Raw genomic sequence first — 19,939 nt, 5'->3', positions numbered from 1 at the left:
ACAAGAATCGATTGCAGAAAGTCCAGCCCATTCCTTTCACTGCCCAAGACAGAAGCAGCCACTGCAGTCCAACACAGCAAAGCACTCAGCAAAGTGGTAGTTCCTCCTCACAGCTTCTCCAGCTCTTCCTCTTGGCAGTCTTCTTGGTCCAAAAGAGTTCTAAAGTTCAGGGGTTTGGGCCCCACTTTTTATAGCCCAAAATCCTTTGTCCTCTCAGGCAGGGAGTGTCTGTACCCAGCCAGAACCAGTTCTGTCCTCTCTGGTGTAGCTTCCTGGCAGGCGGTAGAGACGATATTGTCAGAGACAGATCAGGCCCATTCAGGTGAAAGGAAATCTCCTCCCCTACTCTTTATTGCAACCCAGGTCTATTCAGCCCTTTTTTGACCCACCTAGACTACCTATAGCCACTGCTCCTCCCCAGCCATTGTCATCCCAAAACCAGACAGTCAATCCACAAACCCAGGAGAGACCTACTGGATGGCTGAGCAAGAAAATACCTTCTTTGTAAAAGTGGTATTTTCAAACACACTATGTAAAAATCACCTTCACTAAAAGATGCATCTTTAGATTCTGAGTTCAGGCATACTAAACTTTATTTCTCTTACTAATTCCCTGGACCAGGTATGTTTATAAGATGTTATAAACAAACTCCCCTTTCTGTCCTATGGGAACAGGTTGCCTTGCAATAGTGAAAAATTAAATTGGCAGTCATTCACTATCAGGACATGCCACACACACCAGGGCATGTCCTTCCTTTCACATACACTGCACCCTGCACACAGGGGTATCTTGGACCTACCTTAGGGGTGACTGACATGTAAGAAAAGGGAGGGTTAGGGCCTGGCAAGTGGGTACACTTGCTAAGTCCGCATGTTTGCGTAGGTGGCACTATCCAGTGCTGTAGCCCATTAGCAGCATTTGATTTACAGGCCCCGGCACGCTCAGTGACCTTAACTAGGGACTGACTAGTAAATCAAATATACCCATCATGGAAAAAACCAATCCATAACACAGTTTATAACAGGAGCACTTGCACTTTACCACTGATCAGCAGTGAGAAAAGTGTGCAGAGACACTAAGCCAGCAAAAACAGAGTTAAAACTGGGAGGTCAGAGAGCAAAAACTCAGGGGAAACACGCCAAAAGATGCCAAGTCTAACAGTCACCTATTAAAGGCAGTAGGGATTGACAAATGGATGATTTTAAGGGACAGGCTGCCCTTGTAGACTGGCAGAAAAGTCTGGCCATGACGCAAGGAAACATTTAAGACTCAAATATTTGCAGTTGTGTTGATGGTGGTCGGAATATGGTGGTTCGAGTACCAGGATACTGGAATAGAAGAGCTGATGGCCAATGATTATAACACGAAGAAGGAAGTGGTATTGGGAAATAATCCCAGCGGAGAACAAGAAATCTGCAGAATTATGTTAATTAACAGCATTGCAGATACTGAATAATTGATCATTCACAATCTCTACAACACGTGAGTTCATATTTCCCACCCTGTCTTGCACACACCTATGTTAATGAAAGATCATAGTGGCATATTATCAAGCACGGCGTTAAAATTATCGCCATTTTAGCGGCAAAAAACTGCAGCTAAAGCGGCGATAATGGGCTTGATAATATGCCCTTGAGAATTCCCATAGAAGCCCATGTTGACACCAGAATATGGGCTTCTATGGGAATTCTCAAGGGCATATTATCAAGCCCATTATCGCCGCTTTAGCTGCAGTTTTCTGCCGCCAAAGCGGCGATAATTTTAACATCGTTTCTTGATAATATGCCCCCTAGTTTTTAACTTAAGTAATGTCTCCACTGTGGGGTCACGTGATGAAACACCAATAACGCTCACTATGGGAGGTGAATTTGCATCTGTCCTAGTTTTGTATTAACATATCTAGCATGGCCTCTTTTTCTACCTTTGGGTCACTACCTTGGGGTTATTCATTAAGCCCCCTTCAATCAACCACGCATGGCCTTTACGGATTACTATATAGCATTGTTGCTGCCATAACTTTGTTCAACCTGACGTTTCTTTGACAAGTAAATATTTCACAATACTTTTAATATGCACATGCATTTACCTTTTATGTCCACTTTTAATATGGGTTTGGTCCCAATTACAGGGGTATTATTATTTCAGTGCTATTTTGCTCAACATTTCTTTCCTGCCTACTAGAAGGCTTTCCCTGACTTCGAGAGATTTCACAGTTAATCGTCTCCAGTTTCAGAAGTAACTCTCCCTGCTTTTACAGCGTACATGACAAGAGGCTTTGCTTGCTCATGTTAATTTTCAACAAGAGGTGAGATCCAAGCATAAACATATGGATCATATGTTGAAATAAATGTTTTCATACAAGATCTGTAGGGTAATCCATATCCTCTGATTCTAGTAGGTTGCTACCTCACTGGCCTGAGAAAGGCCCCATCGGAAATCACTTGTTTTGTGGGTTGAAACATTGATGCATTTATATGTTGACCTTAAATGATACTTTCATCTGTCACAAACATGTACTCCTACTTTGAGTCTGTGCTTCTTAAACCAAAAGACTATCCAGTCAACATTATTTATTGTCTCAAAGACTAGCATACCCGTTTATCACTCTTATTACAAATTACATTCACTGCACCGTTTTTTGGAGCATCTACATCTTGTATTTATATAGTGACTATTTTGTGCAGTAATTAAATAACTGTTCACCCTGTCGTTTAAGTCTGTATCATTTATTTTCTTCTGAAACATAGGCTGACAAGCTTCCTCAGAGGGAACATTGTCCATTTTGGTATTATTGTATACCCAGGTTCCCAGGAATACTGGATTACCCCATATTTTGCTTTGTTTTAATTTTTGGTGCATAAGGTTAGAGAGTGGTTGACGTACAGAAGGCTAGTCTTGTTTTGGGTCCATAAATCCAAGAGAACCTTGAGCTGAGGCAGAAACAGGCATCTGGCTCCAGCTTGGCTCTAACCTTCAGAAGCTCATTGACCTCTATTACAAAATGACAATTTAGGGGACAAAGTCATAGGAAGGATATCATTTGACCATCAGTAAACAATTTTGTGAGATAGGAGTACCCTCTCCACAGTGCAGGACTCCGTGTTTCAAGAGTCATTGCTTTCTCACTACATCATATTTTAGTGAGTGGGCTATCAGACTGGGTGCACTCTTGCCCATGGGTAATATAAGATGATTATTGTGTTACAGTTCTGTTTCCTTATCACATACGTACCACCACAGTTTAGTTTGATTTAAGATTTTTTTTATCTCTGTTAAATAAAGAGCACATAATTATGTTGAGAAAATGATTAGCCAAGAGTGCACCATTTGTCACCAGGGAGGCCAACATTTCTTTTTTTAAATGGCTTGTGTTCCATAGTTTCCATCTTGCTCATTACATCACAACAAGGGTGTGGAAGATACTGATGATGAGACTCAGGGCCTACTCACACCAAAGACAAGCATTGTCATAGCTAATAGGTCTCGCTTTTGGGACCTTTTAAGTGTTTAGCCATGCAACAGTTGTTGTTTCACCAAGGATATTGTGCTGCATAACTAAATACTTATAAGGTCCCAAAAGCGAGACCTATTGGCTATGCCAATGCTTGTTAAGCTTTGGTCACAAGTAAGGGGCAGTGGAGAGGCGCCCTTCATTGACAGCACAGACATCACCAGGGCATCATCTAGGGCAGGGTTCGCTTGTCTAGTGAAGAGCGTGTGTATGAAAGGGGTTAAGGATGGAAATCTTCTAGCCACCCTCCATGAAACGGAGGATATTAGTTTCGGTGTCTCTGGTAGAAGATCCCAAGGCCCCTCTGCCTATATCTGAACATGTGCCCTTCATGTACGAAATATGACGCAGCCCGCAGCCTCTCTGGTAACAAGCGTCCTTGTCCCTGCTCAGTAAGCGCTTATAATATTAGAAACTGAGGCTTCAGAGACTAAAAAAAGAAAAGAAAAATGCATTTCTGTGAATGAGGAATAAAACATCTACAATGCTTATTTGGCGTGAAATGTGGTGACTCTGGAGGGCAGTGGTCTTGAACAGAGCACTGTAATGAGGACACTGCAGTCGGAGCACCACAACACTACAGAGTGGTTCCGACGGAGGGGGCTGGGGGTCGGGAAGACGACCGTGGTCCCCACATCAGAGCGGTTTTTAGGCCTGGCGTAGCTCTAGGTAGAAAATTGGCAGACAAGGTCACAGAAGCCGAGGGGCACGTCTGGGGGATTTCCAGCGCTGTGAAGCACGCCCCTTGTTCCGACAATGTGTTGTTCGCAAGTGAAACAAAAGAAGCGACAATGGCCTCGGCACTAAGCGGCCCCTAAGGCTTGGCTGGCAGCGGCGGCCGCCATGCTCGCGGGAGGGAGGGGGGGTCAAGACATATGGCACCTGATCGGGTGCTGAAAGCTGGAGGTTGTGCGCGTGCACGCTCGCGTGTACGCAAGCGCTAGGCCAGCCAAAGCGTGGGGTAGCACTTTGAAAACCCCCTTCCTAAAAGTCGAGCACGCAGCGCATGCGCTGCTCTAGGCTTGACCTAATAAACCACTGCACTGTGGAACCGCTTCAACACTTTAAATACAGATTTCACAACCAGGATTAATATCAAGCCTCATAGTGACATGGCTAAATCTTTCTCACTGTCCCGTGTCTAGCAGTGGATGTTAGGTGTTTGTGCCTGTACACCTCAGTGACTTGCTTCTCTTCCCCTACAACTACCTTTCACCCCACCCTGCCCGCGCCTCCCCCCCACCAGCCACACTCTTCTGGCATCAATGCGGTCCCTGGTCACAAAATACCCATTATTTTTGACCCCTGTGAAAATAGGGACTATAAAATGCATTTATTTTAACTGTACTTCATTTAAAACTTTCCAAGACTTTACTTAGAGGTTTAACATTTTTATGCGATTATCCACATGGCTCTTACTTCAAGAAATGGTTAACAAACATCCCTCTACCAACAGTCTATATTAAAATATTTCACTTTTATTGTCACATGCAATAATTCTTTTAGATTTATCATTATTTATATCCCTGGGTGCTAGTTTTCTTGTTTGATTTAGATACTTATAGATAGCTTATATTTTCAATTTTGGACATAATTACAGTAAGACAATTACCACTGTCTTATTTTGTCAGTGGCAATTCCATGGTACCATCAACATTGTAGTTCCTTTGTGTAACTTTCTGTGACGTCATGTAGTGGTATTTGTAAAGCCAGCTGTTAGATTTCAATCACTGGAAGTAAGTGTGCGGAATGCCCTCTTGAGCTGTCAGGCAGCTAGTTCAGGGATTATTACATTCTAGGAAATTTGGACTTTCGATCGCAACCCTCACACTCCCAACTACAAGGAGGTGTTGGCAAAACTGCCCAGTACTACCTTTCCAGTACCATCACAGTAACACCAGTACAATAACATAATAAATACCCCAGACAGAAACACCTTACAATACATCACAAACCCTATTACATTAGCACCTACCCTGTTTCCCAATGCCCTTCGGTCTCTCCTCTCTCAACATCATGGCCACCAGGCACCATGGGCCATCTCCCATCACCCTTGACCTTTCCTTTTGAAGCTCTCCTCTGCATCATTTGGTGGCTCCTCCAGCGGCTTTTCTTCTCCCTATTGGGCTTCCTCCTGCAGATTCCTTGGCCCCTGTACCTCTGCCTTGTACCACTCTCTCCTTTCTACATGCAGCTGTTTTCTCTGCTGTTCAATCCTCCTGCAATTCCCCCTCCCTCCTCTCTCTCCCCTATTCACCCGCTACCTCCTTCTTCCCTTTATCTTACTTTTCCTTCTACAGATCCTCTTTCCCTCTGTTCCCCCTCTCACTTCTTTAACGGCAGCTCCCTTCATTCTGTGATGACCCTCTTCCTGTCCCCTCCCCTCCTGAAGCATTTTTTTCTACTCCTTGTATTCTCCCCCCTACCCAACCCTTGGAGGGATAGAGGGGATGGGGCTTCCGGGCACCAGCCTACCTTGCTTTCTTCTGATCCCATTTCTGTTCAGGACCTGTACTCCGAGCACTGCCACCAGATAGCAATTCCAGGATCCACTCAATGGTAAGTGCCTTGGAGGGCATGTGCATAGCTTGCCTAGTGCTTGCTCCAGTCATCAGTGTAGGCACATAAAGGTGGAAAGAATAGCATATTTTTATTATGATTCGTGAAATATGTTTTTGTCCTAAAATAGAAATGTTTTGAAATATAGTGTTAATTAGAACATTGGAATGTAGGGAGCGCCACTGAGAACAATAAAGCATCTCAGGGTTAGTAATGACCTTCTATTCCAACATTCCAATGTTTGTCTTTCTGTTTCTCCCATTTTTACTTTAGAACATTCTTCACTCAGTGGGTGGAATGTTATAGCCCTTCTGTCGTAGGGCTAGGCCTGCTAGTCAGGCCTGTAACTCAGGTTCAGGGCCTTTAACAACCGATACATCCCTCAGCAGCAGGCTATTAGACTATAATAGACCTCTTATACAATCTCTTTTACAATGTCTTCAGGACTGTTTATGATTAGAATATGTCCTTTGCTGACATCCAGCTGTTAGCATCGAGGGCAAATTTTTTTACATGAATTCTCCAAATGTATTTGCAGCATTCTGTCAATACACTCTAATGTAACTCCTAAACTGTTGTTCACCTATTAAAAACAACGATGCTAAATGACTGAGATCAGTGCTAATCAGCTGCACAGCTCAAGGGACGCAAACGCGCCAAGTTGTCGACACAACTGTATGATTGTAAATTAACTTAATTTGCGGAATAATTGTATTTGTACTAATTGGTCCAAATCACTGAGCAATTTAGAAATCTCTAACATCTGGCTTTATATTGTCACAAAATCAGAAATAGGAATCCTTTATATAGGCAGGTTTTGCATGCAAAATACATTTAAGAAAATATGAAGTTCTGTAATGTATGTTTAGTACAGCCAATAAGCTAACTGTAAGTACCAGATTTACTATGGCTCTGCGCAGTTGCTTTTCTGAGGCTGAGCTGTGCATTGCAAGGCACATGGCAGGAGTGGTTTACTTTTACAGGCAAAAAATGGGGTTGTGTTGAATGTTGGTGCAAGTGTAGGGCAAAATACATTTACAATGTGGAGAGCCAATGTCAAGATTCGTCGTTTCTATTAGAACCCCTCAAAATGCAGCCCACATCTCAAATTGTCCACCTGTTTCAATCAATAAACTGTACAGTAATACCTCAATTAGAAGCCAAGGGAAAAATAGAGGAAAAGTTAAGTGCTAGAAATGGGATTCCTGGTTGGCTGAGGTATGCACCCAGGCCAGGCAGGAAAAACCACTCTAGTCATGGTAAGCTAGATACACACTAAAAGATAGCCTTTGCTTACCCTCTGGTAGTTTGGAACAGAGCAGTCAGGCTAAACTAACGAGGCAATGTGTAAAGTATTTGTGCAACCCACTCACACAGTAACACAATGTATACACCACAAAAAGTCTCCATGCAGGTTTATAGAAATTGATTATTATATTATAAACAAAAAAAGGCAAGTTTAGATATTGAATTTTAAAAGAATAAATGCAATAAAGCGCTTAGAAGCAAATAGCACAAAAAAGGTTACTCTAGGTCATGCTAGACTGGGGCAAAGTCAAAGTTCAGGCCAACTTCATGGAATCGCAGGCCAACTAGAGGACCCAGGCAGGTCCTTTCCTGGTTACAAGCAATGAGATGCTTCGATCTTCTCCATGCATTGAAGGTGATGTGTCCACTCTGAAGACAGGTGCCAGAGTCGAGAGGCATAGAGCAGTGCACCAGTTTCTGCCACGCAGTCAAGGGGATGCATCGATCTCACCAATCTGCAGAGGCAGCGATACATTGACTGATTCAATGCACCAATTTTACTCCCAGAACCTGGTTGATGTACCGGTTCTGCCTCAAAGTCTGTGTTACAAGTATCTGGGCCACTTGTACTGAGCCAGGCACAGCTTCAGGGGTAGAAACTTTGATTCCCCTGAGTCCAGCAACAGGAGACAAGCCAACATGCCCTTTGAGATCACTCAGAGTGCAGGCAGATTCCATCTTTTCTTCAGGAAAGTCAGAGTGCAGCAGGCAGCAGGGCAACATCAACATAAGAGAAAAGCAGAACTGTGTATATGGTATAGCACCTTACAAGGGACTTACCAGTAAATTAAATATGTCAATCAGGTATACACCAATCACACACATGTTTAGGGAAAAAACAGATGCACTTTAGCACTGATTAGCAGTGGTAAAGTGCTTAGAGTCCTAAGGCCAACAAAAAGATTCAGCAAAACCTAGAGGAAAAAAGTAAAAAGATTGGGAGAAGACCACCCTAAGGCTCAACGGTCTAACAGTAAGACACTGGAGACAAAGGTTCAGAATGGTTCCAACAGCAGCCTCGGATCATCACACAATCACTTATCAATAATCTTGGCAAAACAAAATACAGACCAAAGTGTAGAAAATGTTATTATAAAATAAATAGCTGAATGTGCAGCGCATGAAGCAAGGGTGCTAGCAGCCTTCCTCTTACTCACCTCTGGGAGACTTACTGGCCCCAGTCCAGTGCTTAATTTGTAAATAAAGAAGTGATGGTGCCCAAAGCCCCTACTCAGAAGTCTGTGGCCGGTGCAATTAAACATCGGCCTCTTTAATTCACTACCCGCAGCTTGCTCTGACTCTTGCATATTCCTGCTTTCTCCCTTTGTGACTGTTATTCACTCTCTTGCTCTTGGGAAATATCTAATGCAGAAAAATAAATGCTAGTCCATCAAAAGTAAGTGCTGGCGGCCCCCACTGGCAACCACTGGCTCAAATTAAGAACTGCCCCAGTCCTACCAATATATAGGTTCATAGCCAACAGATGCAGAGGAGAGGAGAGCAGCACATGTGGAGGCCCGGACACCAGTACAGGAACGCCAGCAGAATGTCCAGTGGTCAAGTAAGGAGTTGGAAGGCTAAGGAAGTAGAGCCTTGTGCAGTCTGCATTCGCAGATCAATGAAAGAACCAGAGTTCTCTAAGGAATGAGGACTGAGATGGAAATGGGAATAGCCAAAGAGGAAAAAAACAAAGTGTAGGAATTCAAGGTTGAGTGATGAACTGGTTCAGAAGCGGAAAGCAAAACAAGTAGGGACGTTGATAGATATCCATTCAGCTGCTCTGAGAGTTTTATAAACTAACACTGCCCTCTTTGTCCTGAAAGTTCTGTCACCTAACCTGGAAATGTAACCACACTATCTCTTATGATAATTTCCATGTCCTGTCTTCTGAAGTTTCCATACCTGACCTCTTCTGAACTTATATGACATTTTCAACCACGGGCTCTTGTTATTTGTTGTTTCCTAATATTTCTAACAGACAAACCACTGATAGTATATGCAGAGGGAGCATAACAAAGTGGGAACAGGGCAAACTCCACTATGGACTACGGCAAAGCCATATCTACTGACCTGGTTTTGCGTCGAATTCTAATATCAAATGAAACCAGTTGCAGACATTGGGTAAGAAGAAAATCATGTGCAATTCCAACATGTAACATAAACTTTTTGCTAAATTGCTCATCTTTCGCAGCTTACCCTTGGCCAGGTGTACTCCCATAGATATTTGTACTCCAGTGTAAATGTGAAAAAAGACATTCCACACTCACCGTTGTGCGGAGGCATAATGCTTAGTGTCACACTAAATTGTCATGTTTTTGCATGAGCATGGCCGATGATATCATCAAAACACGACTCGAACTGCATGGTTTTTAGTAAATCTGTACCTAGGACTTAGGATAAATACTAAAAGATCGACTTTTTTTTCTTACACAGTGTTTCAGTGTGCGGACCAAGTAATTTCTCAACCTTCTTTCTTTGTTTTTCAGATACACTAAACTAGGCTATGCCGGCAATACAGAACCACAGTTCATTATTCCATCATGTAAGTTATAATTTCTACACCCATTTGTAAGATTATTATTTAGCCTGTCATTGATTTGGTCTCATTAGCCATTTTGATTCAAAGGCCCCTTTAAAGCTTGGTGGTATGTAGGTAGAAAACGATGGCCTTCTACCTTCCAGGCAAGGCTATCACTGAACCATGGACAGGTAATAACCGCTTCACCAGGTTCAGCAGCGATAAGTCAGTCTCTGCACCATCCCGCATCATTGAATGCCATCTCTGGCAGCAGGGATGCCACAAGATTTGATCCACTACAATGCATCTGAAAGGAAAGACTTTACCGGCAATAAACATGTTGACCATTATTTACACCTTGTGCTAATGTGGACCATTAAATCCACCTAAGGCCACACCTGTTTTTTTAATATAACCTAGGGTTCAACACATCAAATACCCTTTTTGACGAATCCCTAGAGTTATTTTTAATACTTTGCAGCACTCTACTATCACATGACACCCTCACCATTACACCTACACTTCACAGACGGCAGCTCAAAAGAACCCCGGCAAAGAGCCCCCTCACGGGGCCCGTTGAGCATTGCAGTGCCGGCCCAACGAGGAGCTGCCCAATGATGAAGCATGACACCCCTCGGTGTGTGTGAGGGCTCTTGCTCCTGAAGGATCAGATCCCTCGGACTTGATCATTCAGGGCCCTTCCGACTTACCTTCCATAGCAACTGCACACCTTTGTTTTTCAGTCTTACCTATGGGCGTGTGTGCTGGACCTTCAACTAGCCCTTTGCTTCTCCATGTGTGGCTGATCTACAGAGCACCATCTATTTCTAGCACCACAGGTGGACATTTTTTTGCTGGGACCCTGCCATGCAGAGGAAAATTCCTGGAATTAGTTCACGTGCCAGAATGAGTCCGGCCAACAGATTTACTCATCTCAGTGATGCCCCAAAACAGTAATGTTTGGTCGTTAGGAAGTACAGACCCAGGTGGCATAATTTATTATATCAGCTGGTTCAAATATAGAGCATCTAGGCTGTGTGTGGGGTAAATATGCATGATGCTAAAGTGATAGTAGAGTAAGGCAGAATTAATGTTACCATAGCACCAACATGTTTTCTCACATTTTAGTTTAGAATTATTATTCAAATAGTCATTTTACAAAATGGGTGGTAGACATATAGCTGATGAGAGTTTCTAGTTGCCTTTAGTGGTAAATTCAGCTTTTAAAATTAAAGTATAACTTTGGGCTGCTTGTATTTTCTATTGTCTGATATTAATGATGTACTTTGTTTATATAGAAGCTGCATAAGTGTATTTTTTCCACTATGTTATCCATTCACTGTATTTTCACCGGTCTGCTGTAATTATTACCAGTGATATTTGCTCCTTCACGAAGTACATGCCGCTAGGAAACTGCCAGGTGGCGTGCCAATCTTGAGGCACCTATAATTTTACCATTGGTGGCAAGATGTTTTTTTTAAGGAGGCCACTGTATTTTTTGTGTTTAAAAGATTTTATTGAATTTCAAACATTAATGTAAAACATCATACATAAATAATGGATTTCCGAATTTGTGAATATACCTTTAACATGAATTAACCAAAATAAATTAGGATTATTATGCACTAAACATTTAAATACATATGTTATAAGAAGAACTACCTTAAAAATAGACTATCCCAAAGAACAACTGAACGTCATTTAAATGGATTATGTTCTTGTAAAAAATGTGAGATGCCAACCAAGAAGAAAGCAATTTGGTGAAACAAAGCTGAAACAGAGGTAATGTACAAAGCAACAATGGTTTGCTCTGGTGCTGGTCAATTATACCTGAGTCATTAATTTCTTATTTTCAATCAATCAATCAATCAACCAATCAATCAATCAATCAATCAATCACTCAATCAGGGAATTTTAAGCGCGCTACTCACCCTTGAGGGTCTCAAGGCGCTGGGCGGGGGAGGGAGGAGAGCAGCTCCTGTCAGTCAAATTTTCAATTATCTACATTTAAAAAAAAATATTTGCACTGGTCAATAAAAATTTAATTTTTATACTCGTCAATGGTGCAAATGTCACTTTAAAGTTGCCCAGTACAGTTGCAAATGTTTTTTCCGGATCCGGGCCGTGGCACATTTTTTCTTTGGATTTAATGAACGGGAATCCCTGTCTGACGTTGGGGACCCCCGACGACAGTGAATTTTTGGATTGTTTAGATGAGGGGTGCATGACCCGCTCACCCCGTGTAAGCCTTTAGATTACCGGCGATTATACAGTGGAGTCGAGAAAGGGTGACAAGAGAGGTACACACATCTGCTTGGTAGGATCCAGACTTTGCACATGGTTGGCTCTCATTTGGCAGCAGCAAGAAAAGAATCCTGAGCACAAGTTCCTTTTGAAAATCATAGATGCAATGCCTGTGTAAGAAAATCTGAATAGTATTGTGGTATGGAAAATCGTCAATGTGGCAGTAGACACATTAGACTGCAATACGAACTGAACTATAGGAAACGTAGTGTGCGAACACTTAGGCACTTGATACAATTATTATTTAAAGCACCTTGGTAAAAGTTGTTATTTACCTGTGAACAAGGCAATCCGCCGAAACGTGTCAGGGTGAACAACATGGTGCTGTCACCAACGCGAGTTACAATAAATGCTTTTTTTCTCCGGATTCGGGCTGTTGCACATTTTATTTTATATATATATATATATATATATTCACTGAAAAAACCATAGGCTTCACACATGTTATAGTTAGCTGGACATTTCACTCGTACAAAACCAATGAAATTCCCCCGTTATAGTTAGTTCAGCTAACTATAACTCGCGCGCCCGCAATCCACTGCTGATGACGTCACATATGACATCACTCATGACATCACTCATGACATCACTGATGACATCTCAAATGACATCACTGATGACATCACTGATGACGTCATTCATGTGATAAATTACCACATCTTCTCACACCCTAAGATAACCTTTCAAACACCGACTGAAAATTTCAGAGTTACATTCTCAAAACCATACGTACTCCAATACCAATAACTAAATACTCACTTATTAACTCTTAGGTCTACATACAACTCCACTCATTCACCTGTACAGTCACTCATACTTACAGTCACTCCATACAAGACTATCATATGCATTTAGACACCTATATAGACGCTCACACACCGCCAATCATCCATTGAGGTACTGACACACCTAGTCAGTCGTGCAAGTAATTAAACACAGTCCAATTTACTCACCTATACAGTTAAACACACTCAAATTCACTTACTCATAAAAATAGTACCACATTCTAATGCTCTTATACAATCATTGATACAAGCACACACGCATCCATACAGCCACTCTCACAATCACACACTCTCACATATACCCACTTATATACTCTTACACACATATATACTGACTTTCACATATGTAGTTAGTCACAAATGTACAAATGAGATATACATTCAATCCCTAACACACCCATACATACACTCATCCAACCATACAGTCCCTCACAGATGCACTCTTAAAACCATGCACCCATAGAATCACCCACTCACACATCTATGCATAGTGTAACAGACACCCTACCCATACAAACACACAGGCACCCATACAGATACTCAGACAACCAATCAATAACCCATATAGACACTCATATAGCTATTCACAAAACCATGGAGACACTTAGACACCAACACACATACACATACAGACATTTACACAGTTAAGTCACTAGTCTGCAGTAAGATACATTTAATGACTCACTTATAGAGTCAGTTACGCACCACAGAAAATCATCCATTTACACACTTGTACACCCACTCATTCTTCAACAGGCCTTTCCCTATATTTATTAAACATATTAAAACTGTTCAGAAACACATACTCAATGGATGACGTCATCAGTGATGTCACCAGTGATGTCATTTGAGATGTCATCAGTGATGTCATGAGTGATGTCACTGACCATGTCATGAGTGATGTAATATGTGACGTCATCAGCAGTGGATTGCGGGCGCGCGAGTTATAGTTAGCTGAACTAACTATAACGGGGGAATTTCGTTGGTTTTGTACGAGTGAAATGTCCAGCTAACTATAACATGTGTGAAACCTATGTTTTTTTTTGTGAATTTCCAAGGTTTTTTAAATGCTAATTCCTAACTATAACGTGTGTGAAACCTATGGTTTTTTCAGTGAATTTGCAAGGTTTTTTAAATGCTGACTCCTAACTATAACGTGTGTGAAACCTATGGTTTTTTCAGTGAATTTGCAAGGTTTTTTAAATTTAAATGCTAATTCCTAACTATAACGTGTGTGAAACCTATGGTTTTTTCTGTGAATTTCAAAGGTTTTTTAAATGCTAATTTATGAATGTACTAATATATTATTATTATTTTTTTAACAATATGCTACCTATGTATATAATTATAGATTTACTGTCTCCTGCAATATGGAATGGCTCACCTTTTATTAAAAAATGTTTAGATATAGTTGAACAGCATAGTTAATATCTTCTACAAACCTCTAAACATTGGTTATTTTTTTAAGGGTTTTTTACCGTGCGCGCACTGTAAGCTTACTGTGCGCGCACGGTACGGTACAAGTACGGTGCGCGCACGTAGTTTGCATTCGTACGTGCTCCGTGTGCGCATGTGTACGTGATTTACGTACGCATGCGTACGTGATTTACGTACGCATGCGTACTTCGTCCGCGATGCGTACGCGCGTGCTCTGTGCGCGCATGCGCGCGTGTTCTTTTTGCGCATGCGCGCGTGCTCCGTACGCGCATGTGCGCGTGCTCCGAATGCGCATGCGCGTCATCCGCGCGTGCACCATACGCGCATGCGCGCGTCTTTCTTACGCGCATGCGTGCTTGTACCGTGCACGCACCGTAAGCGTACGGTGCGCGCACGGTAAGTCATGTGATCAAAAAACAACACTTTTCATTGGTTTAAAGTAGTTTCAGTTCCAGAAACTTCCTACACCACACCCATTCCCCTCATTATTACTTCTGATTCCCTGGGAGAAGGAGCTGAACTGTTTTTGTGATACAATGGCAGAGCAGCAGTCATCTTCTGGGAGTGAGCAGGAGAGCCTTGTCATACAGAGACAGAGGAAACAGAAAGATTCTTTTGTCTGGCAATTTTTTACATTTCCACAGGGGCAGAAGAAAGTGAATGCTCCCAAAGTCACCTGCACTCTTTGTAAACATGTCTTATCTAGAGGAGATCCTAAGAAGAAGTACTCTTTTAGTATCTTCACTATGATCAGGCACGTTAGGGATGTACATCCTGTGACTTATGCTCGAGCTACTAGAGAAAACCCTCCTGCAGCTCAGCCGAGCACATCCGCAGCAGCTCAGCCGAGTACATCATCGGCAGCTCAGCCGAGCACTTCCTCTGCGGTGGTAGCTTCACCTTCTTCTGCTCCTCTGGACATTCACCCTCTGTTTGAGAGGGTGCATATACGGTGCAATACGTGTTATGCTCTTCTTGCTTTGGGGGAGACCAGCATTCCCCTAATAGAGAACAAGATACAGCAGCACACGTGCGGCACCGTATAATTTTTGCCATTCTTTCCTTCCTCTGTCCCTCTATTAACACAACGGCTCTTTTTAGAGCCACCTAATATCTAAAATTATTTTTTTTTGTAATCATTTTTTAAAAAATTTTTTATTCCCCCGCCGTGCGCGCACGGTGCGCGCACGGTACGCGCACCCCTTGTTTTTTTTATAAACATCTTTTTTTTATTAACATTGCTCAAGATCATATGCATGACAAAGCATTGATCAAAAGGCACATAAACCAACAGTGGTACATTACAGAGTTGAGGATCGGGAGAGTTACCCAAAGGTCCCGCTACAAGGTTCGGAATCTGCACCATGGGCCCCACACCCTCCTCCATTTCTTCACACAGCCCCTGGATTTATAGACTGTTTCCTCCGCCCTCTGACACCAGTCCAGGTCCCTGAGCCACTGGTCCCACTGTGGAGGCGCAACCGCCCCCCAGGCGCTCGCAATGTTCCGTTTTGCCACCCCAGCCGCTGTAGCCAGCCAGATCTCGTGATACCTGGACCAGTCCGTGTCTCCCTTGATCAGCAGTAGCAGCCACCTGGGCTCCAATGGGACCGGCACACCCACCACCTTCGCCATAGTGTCCGTCACCCTGGTCCAAAAAGGTACTATGTTCGGACATTCCCACACGATGTGGAAGAACGTGCCCTCCTCCCGGCAGCCCCTCACACACAGAGGGGACAGCGCCCTGCCCCATGAAAATAGGTTGGTCCGTGGATAGTAAACCCTATGCAGGATTTTGAATTGGATGAGGCGAAACCGCATCCGGATGGCAATTTCGCGAGGGCCCTGCAGGGCCTCCTGCCAGTCCTCGTCATCCATGCTGCCTATATCTCCCTCCCACTTGGCCCGCAAGGAGACGAGGGGGTCAGGCATGTTATTAATGAGCTTACGGTAAATGGTGGCCATTAGCTTCCCCGGTATGGGGTCAAGCAAGAGCCTATCCTCCAGGGGAGAATACTCAGGGAGCGAGGAGCCTCGTCGCAGGTAGGAACCCAGGGCATGCATGAGGCGCAGGTAATGGGAGTGTTGAGCACTGTGTATGCGATACTCCTTCTGGAAATAATCAAAGGATCTGGGGGCGCTCCTCTTCCATACATTTCCCAGGTAATCTATCCCGATCAATCGCCATCCTTTGAAACCGGTCAGTCTCGCGACCTCTGGTAGTTGGTCCCCAAACCAGAGCGGCGTCCGACCCGTGAGGGTGCCTGCCCACACAAGAAACTGATGGGCCTCCCGCAAGCACTGTATGACCACCCCGGTATGCGATGGGAGGTCCCTACATCTCCTCCTCGAATACAACAGCTGCTCACAGTTTCCTCCTGGCATAACATGCCTGTCAACCCTATACGCCGGCTCCGACCCCGTTGCGTACACCCACTCATTAACTACTTGTAGCTGGGAGGCCCAGTAATAGAGACGGACATCCGGGAGGGCCAGCCCCCTGTCGTATACCCCTCTTGTAAGCTTACACAACGCTATTCTAGGGCTCCCTCCGTCCCAAAGCAGGGTCCGCACCATCTGTGAAATACGCCGGAACACCCCCCCTGGGATCGGGTACGGTGAGTTCTGTAGGATATAGAGGAGGCGCGGTAAAGCCAGCATCTTGAAGAGCCCCGCGCACCCCATCAGAGACAGAGGCCTAAACCAAACGCTGCCTACCTGCTGGAGAGCCTTCCCTCGTGTCTTGGGGCTGCTGTTGCTGACGCCACTACCGGGGACTTCCTCGTTTCTCCGTGTGTCTCCCCGCCGCCATCACCAGCTCTCGCGGCCGGAGACCGGAGACCACAGCCCCCAGAGTGCCTTGCGCCCGGAGGCGCATAAAAGCGCGACGCTCGTAAAACAGAGCGGGAACCCTGCCTAAACCAAACGCTGCCTACCTGCTGGAGAGCCTTCCCTCGTGTCTTGGGGCTGCTGTTGCTGACGCCACTACCGGGGACTTCCTCGTTTCTCCGTGTGTCTCCCCGCCGCCATCACCAGCTCTCGCGGCCGGAGACCGGAGACCACAGCCCCCAGAGTGCCTTGCGCCCGGAGGCGCATAAAAGCGCGACGCTCCTCCCGCATCGCGGGACGCGCGCGGGCGGCGCCGGGCGAAGCCCGGGCAAAGGGCGGGCCGTCTGTGGCCGTCCGGGGCTGGACAGGGCTGAGCTGGGCCACCCCTCTAACCTGCGAGAACATTATACGGATTAGGGGCTGTCATATACAGTTTTGTAAGACTAATGTTGGGTTGATTCGGCGGGTTGCGTGAAAGGTGATCACAAGATTCTCGTGCTATTTGTTTGACCACCATAAGTCATGGCTAAGAACCTCAACAAGGCGCAGATAGTGGGAGGGTCTGGAACTTTAGACGCTTTTTTGAAAAAAGTTGAACATGCTGTCTCAAAAGAAATTGAGTCGGTGGAAAAAAGGTTGTCACTAGAGCCCCTCTCTCAACCTTTGTTGGCTGCTCCTGCTGGGACTTCACATTCTATTTCCCCCGGGGCTGCACCAGAATTCTATCATCCCAGCGTTCAATCATCACTGATCATGTCCAGTCCTTCCCCTTCTCTCTCCCCCCCAGTTTTACGCACTAGGCAGCCAAAAACCTCCTCTGTGGCCCATGTTAAAGCTTCTAAAGGGAAGAGGAAAGCCACTCACGCTCCTAAAGGTCCTTGTCAACATGCTAAGCAATCTAGAAATAAGGATCCTTTTAAGGGGGTGGCTCACGCGGTAGAGAGTCCGGTGGTCGAGGCCACTTTTCACCCAGGCATTAGTGATAAAGAGTCTGTCGCCCAGGGGGGGGCTGTCATTTTTAGAGATATGCTAGCGGATGTAATTAAGCAGCTTGATGAACGATTGAGTAGGTGTATATCCCCAGTCTTGGATAGACTTACCGAGATTGATAATAGACTTACTCTTATCGAGCGCCATATTACTGTTCAAAGCGCTGCTGCATCAAAGTCTAATCCCTCTGATGTATTACCCCTTGGCGAGATTACTACTAGAGTAGCGGATTTAATTGACACTTTGGCAACCACTGTTGCAAGACCAGCAATCCCCTTACCACCTGCCCCGAGTATTAACGGTATTACTTCAGGTTCGAGGGATATTAACGAAACCCGAAGAGTTCAAGGTCCTTTGGTACATGAGGTTCGCTCATTAAATCTGCCCCCAGAAGCCTGCCCTTATATCGTTATCTTGGCCAACGTCCCAAAGACCAGTGATGGTAAAGAAGAGCACTGGTCTACTTTGAAGAACAAAGCCCTTCATTTTTTGGCAGGAAAAACAGTCCTGGGGAGTCACCTCTATGATTGTTTTAAAATGGTGAGAAGGGTCCCGTGGGTGGGGAAATCTAATAAGTCTCTGAGTGGTGATTGTGTTGTGGTGAATTTTAGTACCCCTGATATAGTTGATCATATTTTTAGACAAGCAGGGTCTATCAGGATACATCAGGACCGCATTAACATTCTTCCACTGGGCTTTTTCTACCCACCAATTCCTGTAGGGCAGGGCAGACAGAGAGAGTGTACCCTTCAGTATGCTCCTACCAGCAATCCCTTGTTGTTATCAAATAGATTTGAAGCCCTTAGCACTCTAGATACTAATGATTGACTTAGTGATAATGGAGCTCATTTAAATAATAACGAGGTTTTTAATTTAGATGTTTCTATTTCTTGTGAGCCTTTATCTGCTGGGTTTCCTGTTACGGCGAATAATGCCCCTTCTACTGTATTAGTTAATAACTTGTTATTACAAACCGAGGTTGCAGTCGAGAATGGAATTGCACCCATTTTTAAGGGGGAAACCGTGGGCGTGGACTTACCTTTGAACGGTGTAGTGGTTGCTTCATTACCTTGTTTATCTGACCGGGTTAATACTTTAACTAAGGATCAAGGGCATGTAACGGACCTTCCAGTTGCAGATCTAATTTCTGCATTATCTTGGAACATAGCCGGCCTTCGGTCTAAACGAGGTAATCAAAATTGGTTGGCTTTTCTTTCCTCCCATCATATTATTGCTTTACAAGAAACATGGGAGGTTAAAGATCCTTTTTTTATAGATGGCTACCAATCTTTTATTAAATACGCTACACCCTCGGAAATGGGCAGACCACGAGGGGGCCTCCTGCTATTATTCAGCCTAAAGCTTCGTTATAACATTGAGTTATTACCAACTAACTCTCCTCATATCTTAGCAGTGAAAATGGATTGTGTTAACCTGCCATCATTTTTGGTGGTGAATTTTTACAATTCATTTACTAGGACGGAAGAACTGGAACACCTCAAAGCACTACTCAGTTTCTTGGATGAGTTTGATGCATTGAATGAAAAACCTTATTTTCTCTTACTTTTTGGCGATTTTAACATACACTTATGTTATTTTAATTGTTGTTTAAATAATTTTCAAGATTTTTGCCCTAATGAAATGACCCACTTTGAGCATTCTAAAGGCGGGATCTTTTTAGAGAATATAGTTTCGTCT

General features: G+C 44.0%; 1 protein-coding gene across 1 annotated transcript in view; it reads left to right on the top strand.

The window, feature by feature from the left end:
* Positions 1 to 19,939, top strand: part of ACTR3B (actin related protein 3B) — a 490,971-nt gene that overhangs the window by 71,102 nt on the left and 399,930 nt on the right. The window contains exon 2 of the mRNA XM_085632001.1: positions 9,865 to 9,920. Coding sequence (XP_085488127.1) covers positions 9,865 to 9,920 — 56 coding nt within the window. The remainder of the gene's footprint in view (positions 1 to 9,864; positions 9,921 to 19,939) is intronic.

The sequence above is a fragment of the Triturus cristatus genome, chromosome 10 (assembly GCF_964204655.1).
Source record: "Triturus cristatus chromosome 10, aTriCri1.1, whole genome shotgun sequence".
In the NCBI taxonomy this organism is placed as follows: domain Eukaryota; kingdom Metazoa; phylum Chordata; class Amphibia; order Caudata; family Salamandridae; genus Triturus; species Triturus cristatus.
The sequence above is the reverse complement of the archived record's forward strand: the minus strand, read 5'-3'. Positions and strand labels throughout refer to the sequence as shown.